This window comes from Exophiala mesophila (genome assembly GCF_000836275.1).
Source record: "Exophiala mesophila strain CBS 40295 unplaced genomic scaffold supercont1.1, whole genome shotgun sequence".
NCBI lineage: Eukaryota > Fungi > Ascomycota > Eurotiomycetes > Chaetothyriales > Herpotrichiellaceae > Exophiala > Exophiala mesophila.
Window position 1 is genome coordinate 5,498,668 of NW_015622504.1, and position 10,407 is coordinate 5,509,074.

General features: G+C 49.9%; 3 protein-coding genes across 3 annotated transcripts; 1 reads left to right on the top strand and 2 right to left on the bottom strand.

The window, feature by feature from the left end:
• The first annotated feature begins 574 nt into the window (after window positions 1-574).
• PV10_01752 (uncharacterized protein) lies at window positions 575-1,345 on the top strand. Its single transcript, XM_016365987.1, has 2 exons — window positions 575-939; window positions 995-1,345. The coding sequence occupies exons 1-2, from the start codon at window positions 671-673 to the stop codon at window positions 1,278-1,280; spliced, it is 555 nt and encodes a 184-aa protein (XP_016229636.1). The 5' UTR covers window positions 575-670; the 3' UTR covers window positions 1,281-1,345.
• A 153-nt stretch (window positions 1,346-1,498) lies between these two features.
• On the bottom strand, window positions 1,499-6,022 carry PV10_01753 (uncharacterized protein). The gene is made up of 2 exons (XM_016365988.1): window positions 5,450-6,022; window positions 1,499-5,397 (listed from the first exon to the last, which is right to left on the bottom strand). Exons 1-2 carry the CDS (start codon window positions 5,840-5,842, stop codon window positions 1,753-1,755), a joined length of 4,038 nt encoding a protein of 1,345 aa, XP_016229637.1. The 5' UTR covers window positions 5,843-6,022; the 3' UTR covers window positions 1,499-1,752.
• A 722-nt stretch (window positions 6,023-6,744) lies between these two features.
• PV10_01754 (uncharacterized protein) lies at window positions 6,745-10,107 on the bottom strand (the record flags this gene model as incomplete). The annotated part of the gene is made up of 6 exons (XM_016365989.1): window positions 6,745-7,866; window positions 7,925-8,289; window positions 8,342-8,669; window positions 8,726-9,187; window positions 9,245-9,523; window positions 9,571-10,107. The coding sequence occupies 6 exons, from the start codon at window positions 10,105-10,107 to the stop codon at window positions 6,745-6,747; spliced, it is 3,093 nt and encodes a 1,030-aa protein (XP_016229638.1).
• Between the last annotated feature and the right edge of the window lie 300 nt (window positions 10,108-10,407).

The window sequence follows — 10,407 nt, forward strand, 5'->3', positions numbered from 1 at the left end:
ATACCCCCACTGCCTGGCCCCTGTATCATTGCGCCCGGAACCATGCGTCAATCAAGGAATGTTCTGAATTTACTCGTCGCATTCTCTTTCTTCGATAAACAAGTCTGTCTCCATCAGAAGGTATTGTAAGCGCTGACTTGCCAGACCATCAGATGTCAGAACCCTGCGAAAGCACTGGTGCACCTTGTCCATCTTGGTCGATAACAGCCTCAGTAAGACTTGCCCTGCCTAAGGATTCTCCTTCTCTGGTATCTCTTCACTTTCATACAACCCCCAAAATAATACAAATCTAAATCGATAGTTGTGTTTTCATTACTGTCGTTGCAGCTGCCGCTGTCGTTATCGTCGTCGTTGGAGAATATGAGAAAGTCGTTCTCTTTCAGTCGAGCTTTTGCTGTCTGTGGGCCTGCCCATGGCCCCCTGTCTTCATTATACTGTACTTATCCAAGTTTACGTTCTGATACCGTCCAGCTGTGGAACAAGAGCGGTAGAGATCACATGATAGACCGCCTACCCCATACAATGGCTTCGCTGCAAGGCCTCAAGCCAAATCAGCTTCGCTTTCCATACACTCCCCAAATGCCATTCCATCTGGATCTACCAGTTCATATCATATTACCCTCTTACTAGCCTACTATGGACGACCCTGAGATTAACCAAGATCAAGATCATGATACTATTTCAACCGGCGGAAGCCCTGGTGATGGCGTTTGTCCCCCAGTCTCTTCCCTCCGGTCCGCCTTTCGGAAGGACGATCCCAGCCAATACACACTTAGAGGTTAGAGAACACCTCAAGCATGATCATCGACCTCGGCGAGCCAAGCTCTTCTGGGTGTTAAACAATGGCCAAGTTGCTGAAGCTCATGAAGGCATGTCAATATCAATAGAGTGCCCAACCGTAACTCTATGGCTGCCTGAGGAGAAAAGATCACCATATCCGTAAGTATTCAGCTCAGAGCCGGGACCATTTGGATCTCGATTTAACGAATCTCAGGTTTGATGTCGAAGACTGGAGCGAAGCGATAGAGAAATCCAGCCTCGCCACCTCGTATATCTTCAATTGGCATAGTGAGTATGGCGGCGGCCTTTGGCTCGACGAAAGCCATGGTCTGGAAGCTGCTAGAAAGATTCAATCTCATCCCTGGATTAGTACGACTCTTTTTGATAACTCGGAAAGCGAGGAAGAGGACAAGTCGACCAAGACTTCACTTGACGGTGACAAGATTGTATCATGGCGCAATGCTGTGACTGCCTCTCAGGCTGCAAAGGCAGAGAGTTAAACTGAAGACGTTATAATAAATACCGTGACGCCAGCCTAGATACAGAGGTGAGTCTGAATTTTTGCAGAGGTCAAAATTCAAAGTAACCACCTTCGTCGATGTCTTACATATCATAAATTGATATACCTCGCCCTTTCGTTTTTCACTTTAATACTCTCAAGCTGCACCTGCACTTCTAGACATTTGATAGAAAAACCAAGAACTTTCATCGTCCCGGCTGGAACATACTACATGTAGCATTATTTCTTCTTCTTGTTCTATAAGTACATGTGAATGTGAATGTGAGGCCGCCTCGGCCCATGTGAGGCCAGGCCAGAGCAACTCAATTATAAGTGAAACGACAGGAAAAATTTATCTAAACCGATTTAGTCGGTAGTAGTAGGAGTCGCTCAAACGCTCAATCAATCACTCAAATCATACCCCAGTCAGTCAGTCCCGAAAAGAAGGGCCGGACATGGCCTCTGGCTCTAGTTTACTCGACAATCCTGACACCGTCGACGACACTGGACTCGTGGTCATGTTCAAGAGTCCCATACTCAGGTTTAGACCCTGGTGGGTTCTTCCCCAGCTTGCCAACGTTCAGTAAGGGATGAGGCAACGCATATACACCACCAGCACCTTTGCGTCTTCGCGTTGTCGAAGCCAGGAATCTCGCCCGTTCAATCAAGTCTGATCTTGACTCGTACAGTTGTTCCAAATCTTCCTTTTGCCGGAGGACCTTGTACAAGGTAGTTTCCGCCTCTGGTCGCCATGATGAGATCTTGTTGCCATCTTCCTTCTGACCAGAAACGGTCTTAGGCCTCAGCTTGATGGGTTTGGATTTCTTGGCCAGTAGCATCAGATCTGTAAACATGTCTTTGGTTTCGGCCTGGAGTTGTCGAACAGCAGGCGTGGTAGAATCTCTTGGTTTGAGCAAGTCAGGGTCGAGCCATGAATGTTGGGCAAGATCCATGCCAGCTTCGTTGACAGGGATACGGAGTTGTTGGTTCTCCATCTTAAGAAAGCGGATGGCCGCTTCCATACTGGCGATTTCCACCTTCAACAAATCCACCTCGGCCTTGAACCGAAGGGAGACGGATTCATCGACCACGCCTGATCCGATGCCTTGACCTGATGCAGTTTGGTCGTGTTTGAGAGATTCCAGCTCTGCCCTCTGTAATTCCTGGCTGCGGACCAGGGTCTGATACTCGGATTGAAGGGCTTGCAACCCTTCGACCGCAATGGTCTTCTCTGATTGCAACTTCTCAATCTCGGTCCTCATCGCCTTGACGCCATCATCTCTAGCCTTTGTCTCCTTGGCTCTGGATTCAAGCAGCTCGATCTTGACTTGTTGTTCTTCGAGTAGTCTATCTCGGTCTCCAATGCGATGCGTTTGCTCTTGAATCTTCTGTTTCATTCGTGTCAGTTCATCTTGTAGGTCTTGTGAGATGACTTTCTGGCTCTTGACTTCCTTTGCGCGAAGAACCCATGGCGCTGGTGACTTCTCAAACTCGAAAGCATTGCTGATGTCGCCTGCTTTAATATTCAGAACATCGACCTTGTCCTGTAATGTTTGCAGAAGCCTAGGGAGTGTGATGAAGATATCCTCTGATCTTGAAGATGACGCTTGCTGGGCGGTTACGTGTGCGGAGGCTGCCATTGTCATCACCTCGGTCAGGCTCGAATATGTAAGTGTATCGCTCCGGTCCAGCTTGCTCAGATCATCACAAGCAGCCTTGGTGACACATCTCAACAAGTCCGACAGCGATTCTGACAACTGTTCTGCCTCGGCGAACAAGTTCCAGGACACTTCTCCTGGACACATGGACGTGGCCCGAAGATCTGCGAGGGTTTGAATGACCTTGCCAGAAACGTACTTGACCGTCCGAGCTTTGATGGCGAACTGGTCCAACTTCTTTCCAAATGTGACGGATTCCTCGTCGGTCTCTGTAGGTGGACCCAATTTGCTCTCTGTAGCTTTCAATAAGAGATGGACTTGACTTGCGAAATTGTCCGCATACATCTCGATCATGGATGTCGATGCCAGCAGCTCGGCAGCCTTTGTTTCTTGGTTCTGTGTCATCAACTTCTCCGACATGTCTTCCAGGATACCTGCCATACGTTGGATGTCCTCTGGGCCACCATGACCAAGCTCGTCCCGACGCAGTGCTTCTACCCAAGCCGTCACTGCCTGTTCAACTGGTTGTAGTTCGAATGGCGCACCACCAAACTTCATAAAACTTTCAGTAGAACAGCCCGACATGTATTGAACAAATTTGTCGCACAGGTTAGCAATGTGATTCAGCCTCTCCGTAACCGCAAAAATCATCGCCGACTCGTCCAAGGCAAAGTCTGGACTGTCTCGGACCTTCTCCGACAGAATGGTCTTCGACAATAACGCCTTCGCACGGATCCTCTTGAAGGACAACAGTCCAATTATTGGCTGCTTGTCCGTCTCGAAGGTGTCGGGGACGAAGAATTGTACAATCTCCAAGTGCAGTTTGGATTGTTCTGCCTGCATCTTGCCCAGCTCCATGTCAATTACTTTGACCTGTGTCTTTGCAGCTGAACTTTGTAATCGAAGATTCAAGTCCATCATCGCCCTTGACTTGCTACTCATCTCGTGGGCTTCGAGCTCAGTGATTTCTCGAGATCGGCGCAGTTCAGCAATGTCGTCCTGCATGACCTGAACAACATCTCTGAACTTGTCCAAGGTGTATTCAAGATCTTCAATGGCCTTTTGACGTTCTTGTAACTGGCGCTGTCGTTCATTCAACATCGATTCTGTGTCATTCAGCTGATGGTGAAGGCGTTTCTCTTCCTCGACATGGAACGCCTCGAGTTCATCAGTGACTTGGAGATGCTCCTCGTAGTCCTGAATCTGCCGCTTCAGATTCTCAATAATTCCTCGGCTGTGGTCCCTTTCAGCAGCCAGGGACTCGACAATCTCTTCGTTCGAGTCGACAGCATCCAACTGCTCTCGTAGATGGGAAAGGGCTTCTTCGGATCGTTGTAGCTTCGCCGCGGTTTCTTCATACTTCGACGCAATTAGCGCCTTTTCGTCCAAACTCTCTTGTAGTTCTTTGTTTTCGGCTTTGATATTAGCTTCGCGCTCAAGTGACATATCTCGGAGGATCGTAAGGGCTTGTCGAAGCCTCTCGTTCTCACGCTCGACATGAAGAATACCTGATCCAGCCCTTTCCTCTGGGGTCATGACCGAACTCAATTCGAGATTTTCCTCTTTCAGAATTTCAGCCTCGAGTTCTAGTTCTTCGCATTTGAGTTTCAGGGCCTCCAGCTCGGCTTCGATTATCTCTGCCCGTTCTTCAGCTAGTTCCTTGTCGAGTTTAGCCAACTCCAACTCGGAATCTTGCTCAGCACTTCGATCCGGACCACTTTGGGCGCGAGATTCGGCATCCTCGTACTTGGCTTGTAATTCTGAGTGATCTTGCTGGTAAGTCTTGAGCTTTTTCTGCAATGCCTGGATTATGCCCTCATATCTTGTACTTTGGTGGCGGAGAGTCTCAACTTCGCCGAGTTTGGCCTCGTCTTCTTGCCTCTGTTTCTGCAGTGATCGAATCTTTGTCTCGAGCTGTTTGATGACATGGGCTTGCCGTGCTCGGTCTTCGTGTCCCCCACTTCCACTATCTTGAGTCAAGGTGTCCTGCCTCGAACGAGAGGGGAACACCGGTGGCTCATCTTGCTTTGGTATTATCGGTTCTGAATGATCATCTCCACTTGTCTGAGTGTCTTGAACCTCAGAGTCCTCTTCTTGAATGGAAGGCGATCGCAACTCATCCCTCCTGTCGTGTGCAACTTCCGGCTTCGACGATGGCCCCGAGCCTTTGGCAGAAAGCGATAATCGGGATCCAACTAGGGATTGTCGGGACTGAATTGAGGTGGGCCTTTGGCTAGGTTGCTTGACTGGGCCGCCTATAGACTGTCTGTTTGAGGACACAGTGGCCGACTTTGTCGTTGTAGAAGGCGGGCCCATGAGCGTTCTCCCGCCGATACTGGATCTGGACTTTGAACTGGAGTCGGAGGTTCTTGCGGTGGTCGCGGGAGTTCCGGTACGAGGAGTGGAGGCGGTAGAGCTAACGGACGGGGGTGCGGGTTTGGCGGGAGGCTTTGTAGGGGACTTGTTCGAGAGTGTCAGTAGGCTGGGATGACGTTGACAGAGTCATTCATACCTTCAAGGATAGCCGCGAACCGGCGGTAGTCCCAGAGCCGCCGCTCATAAGACTTTGCCTCTTTTTGGCAGCATCTGGAGCGACAATGCTGGAAGGCCGTGACTTGGATAGTGAAGGGGTAACCGTGGATCCATTGGGTTTGGTAGGCTGAGTTTGGGGTTGCTTGACAATCTTGACGGCTGACTCCTTGCGAACAAAGATGCCATAGCCAGGCGAACAGTCGAAGTAACGTTCGCCTTTAACGGATCCATCATTTTTGCCAGTGTTGTCGGACAATTCCAGGCCGAGCCATTCTCCGGCAGCAATATGGAGAGGACCGATGTAGCGGATAATTCCTACACGTTTATCTTGAGTTTCGATTGTCTGCCCAATCCGGGGGATAAGATCGGGCATTGTTGATTGAAAAGGTGTCGAGAGAGTCTAGCATGGGAAGAGGTCATTATGCATTGGGTTGTAAGGCGGGCGGCTAGTTGGAGTGTTGGAAAGAAACGAATCTAGCATCACTCGATGTGTGGTGTAGGCGTTGTTTGTCAAGTTGGCGGATCCGCAGTCAAGTCGACCTGATGTGAATCAACACCTGATGCGGCCAGGCCAGGCTTGAGGAGTACGCGACCAACTCGCGACGGATAGAATTTGCCTAACTGAATTGGGTTAGTGTTTCAAGGTAGAGCTTGCACCATTCCTGATTAGGCGCGCTCACTAACCTCCCTGCTCCTTCCCCATATCACGGGAGTATACCTGGGTACCTCCTGCCTTTGTTAGGGAGACACAAAAGATCATCCAACACTATTGGCGTACAATGAAATAATCTCGATGCGGAATGGTGGTAAAGAATGCGAATTTTCTAGCTACTGTCTTATATTTCGAGTAGGTATAGCTGTCAGCAACGCCAATCGTAATCCTGGGCTTTCTGCTGGCGTCGACAAACGAGGAAATCCAAAAGTCCCCTTTGTCACAGCATGTCGTGTCAGATTGGGTATCTTCCAAAGATGTGGCATACGACAAGGTCAAAAAGAATGTCATTGAGTGCATTGTGTTTCTCCTTCGAGACACTCTGAACCGGCACTGCCCAAAATACAGCAATAAAGCCGACAAATCAACCAAACCCATCGCCTCTTCATAGTCATCCAACTGCGAAGGCGCTCAATCTTTGCCCTCCCCCAACGTTGTTTGCTTTTCGGTTTTGCATCAAATGGGGTATCTCGCTTGACATAAGAATATATAATCATGGGTTCTGTAGAGATAATGGGGTATCGTGGCTCGTGTTCCGACAAGAGTGACTTCAATCAAAAAGTCTAACGTAAAGGAAGATTCAAATTGGGGACAGACCCGTTGGAGTTGCCTGTGTTCTGCCCGTGATGAAAAGGCCCAATGGGGCCTGGGTGGGAAGAAAAGGAGTGAGAGGTGGGAGGTCGTCCAGAGTCAAAACTCGCTCGAGGTTCATGCTTGGGCGTCTTGTCACCAGAAGCATTCATGTTGCTCATGCTGAATGAGAGCTTGTCTCCGTGAAAGCGGGATGGCCAGCCACCACTCACGGACGTAGACGCCTCCTCTTCGGGTAGATTCACTCCGCTATCGTTCCAGAAGTTTCGATATCCACTCTCCCGGCTCTCCATACTAATGAGAGAGGCTTTGCTTGCATTGGAAGATGCATGCTTGAAGAAAGTTCCAGGCGAGTTGTTCTGATTTTTCCGGCTCATAAAGGATGAGAAGGACGATATGCTTCCAGGCTTGCGGAGCCGATCAAAGAGTGACGCACGTTCAGAAACGGGTGTGCTCTCTCCATCGGCGAAGCTCAGTCGTGTGGGAGAATCAGAATGGAGAGAAGGCGCATTTTGTAGAAGCTTCGAGTCAAAGAAAGGTAAGGAGTCCTCGAAAGAATCAGATTTCGGCCGCGGAATGGCCCCTTTGACCGTGGTTGCATCCAACCCAAATGGCACCAGCTGGGTGATGAGGAAGTCGATGGCATCCTGGAGCCCGCCGGCGTTGTTCCTGGTGTAGGTGAGGACCAGTCGGCCCTCCGAAGGGCCCACGATTCGCTCCAGCGATGCAGTCGCCGACTTGGGCAAGCTGCTCAACTGCGGATTCGCATGCACATCCACTTCGTATTGGTTTCTTGACTTCTGCCGAAAGTCGTTGAAGAGTTCGGCATTGGCGAAGAAGGCGTCGAGCTCGGGTGATTTCTGGAAAGCAATCTCGTGGCTTTCGGGAACCATGCCGAGAAAGGCGTCTACAGCCTGGGGAACTTGATACTCAGGCCCAGAGATGGTCACCACGTCACTGGCTTGTTCCGTATTTGGAAAGTCAATCTTGCAGTTCCATTTCTTTTCCAAGTCTTCAATGTCAGTCAACCGCGCGATCAATTCTCGATGGTAGAGTCTGTTGATCACGACAGTTTCCGAGACAAACTCGGCGTCCTGGCAAAGCAGATGGTTCAGCACTCGAAGATTTCACTCAAGAGATAGGGTCGCTTACAGCTTTCTCCACCATATCCATGATCTCCTGTTTCACTAGGTCCAGACTCTGTGCATTGCGAGCCGGGGTGCGGCAAATGACATTGTCGACCTTGATGTCGTCTTCTTCCTTGCCCATATTGCCCCGATCCATGGCGTTAGAGAATTTGACAAACACTGAATACTTTTTCATAATCCGTTGGATATGTTGCCCGCCAATGCCGATGATGCGTTTGTGATACTGATCGGGCACATGGAACGAAATCGAGGCCGGCATTTCCTGTTCAACCAAATCCAATCCATTCTTCGTGGCCTCATACTGGTTGCCTACCACGTCGATATAAAAGTTGTACTCGTTGAAACCGTCAAAGATGATTTGAACATTGCCTATGAGAGCGAGTTAGTCGACAACGATCAGATCCAAATTGGCTTGTCCTACTTTGACCCATGATCTTGTTGATTTTGCCATTTTTTTTGCCGCTAACAAACTCCTTGTGTTCATTGGCAAGTTCAATCTTGACCCGCATTTGGTATGGAGTTCGTTTAATGAACGGGATCTGGTTGATCACCATCATTGCCGCCTTGACAGCGTCATCGGAACCGTTGATGGTGAAGGTAAACTTTTCAAAGCTCAGATCCGCTCCAGAGTTGGTGCAGATGTCGCTCAGCATGACGCGGATATCGTCGGGTGAGGGAGCACGGAGGCTTGGACCTTGGCTGGGGTCTGGCATGATGATCCACCAGGAAGCACTGAAGAACTGTCCGGCCTGAAGAGGAATTTGTCAGTCACATTCAAGATCTCAGGGAGGAAATGTTTGGTTACCAAAGCCATGATCTCCTTTACAGTCCTCTCAACATGAAGTACTTCTGTCCCTTGGACGCGGACAAGGCCACGTTGACTACCGAGCTGGGGAAACAGGACATGGGAGCCGTTGATCTCCATAACCTTGCGCATCTTGTCCAGCCGATCAAGAATGATATTGTCGATTTTACTTGGCGACACCACCACGTCCTTTGTGTAGAGCTTTATACCCATGACCAGCTCTTTTAGCTTTTGCTTGGCTTGATTGATCCGTTCTTGAGTCTCGCCAGTGATGAAAATCTCCTCGGCCGACCTTCGTGTGGCATGTGGGGGAATGTATCCAAAGACACCTGCGAAAGGAGGTGGAAAGTAAATGGCTGTTTTGGTGGCGGACTCGATTTGCTTGATATTCTTTCCGGTGCGGCCTGAAACCAGAGTATGCATTGTGACCTCGAGCCGGACCATGTCAATCTTATGTTTGAGCTATAAATGACGTTAGTGTGTGTGGAGGCAAAGAGGAATCATGTTCAAGTGTCGTACAATTTGATCGATCATCATCAAGGCACGTGTTTTGGCATGCTCGACGCTTTCCATGTCACCATAGATATTGACTCGAAAGCGTTGGTCGAGTCCATTATCGAGTCCATCACTGTGAAGGGCTCCATGTGATGATGTCTCTGTGTTCCGAGGTTTCAAGAGAAAAATGTCCGTGCCGGTGTACTTAGCACATAGGTCTATGTGATCGAGAACGCTCGAGCGAATGTTGGTTTCGGCACCGTCAAGGATCAGGTCTGGATCAATGTCTACAACGGCAGACCGCTGCTTGGATTTAGAATAGTTCTGGGACTTAGGATTACACGGCTTACCATCATGATTGGCGTTTCGTTGAGCACCTTGGCTCTCATTTTATTGACCAACTCGCCGTCGCCGGAAATGCAGACATTTGTGACCAAGGCTTGGAATCGTCTATGCAGAGCAGGCCCAGCCTTAGGTTCGGAGGACGTGACCGTGGCGTGGATCCGACCAGCACTTTGATCACTTATGTAAGTGCACAAGGATCGGAGCCTTTCCTCATTTTGGACGTGGACAGGTAGCTTGTGGACGGGTGTATCTTCGGCGGTGCCGTCTGGGAAAGTCCAGCGTTGTAAAGCGCCAGGGCTCGAATGAAGGATTTCATCGGGGTCGGGCCCCGGGAGGTTCGAGGCAAAGGGGACGTTGAAGCAAAGATTGACGGGTGTTGAATCAGTAGAAGCCGGTGGAACGATAGCTGAAGAACCGTGTGGACGTCTCAGTGGTTGCTGCGCTGGCATATCTTGATGAAATCTTGACATGCCAAACGCAGCTGGGGTCATCCGTTCCCATCCATGACGGGCTTGGCCGGTGAAGTTGCTGATCTTGTGCATCTTCAACGAGGACGACTCCCCCAGGTCATCGACGTCTGGGCAGGAGGATGAGGCGGAAAGATATGCCTACGGGAAGAGCATGGATGGGATTGGCGGACAGACAGCAGGCGAAGGGGACGACAGGAGGTGGGATTGGAGGGAATGGCGTGATATGAAAGCAACCAGTAGGTCAGTAACCTGGCGGTGTTAAATGAGAGTGCGTATTGTCAGTGTGTGCAAGAGATCAATCAAGCATGAATGGGGGTGACGAATGTTGTAGTGCGGTGCATTGGCGGTGGGAGAGCACGAGAGGTAGAAGCA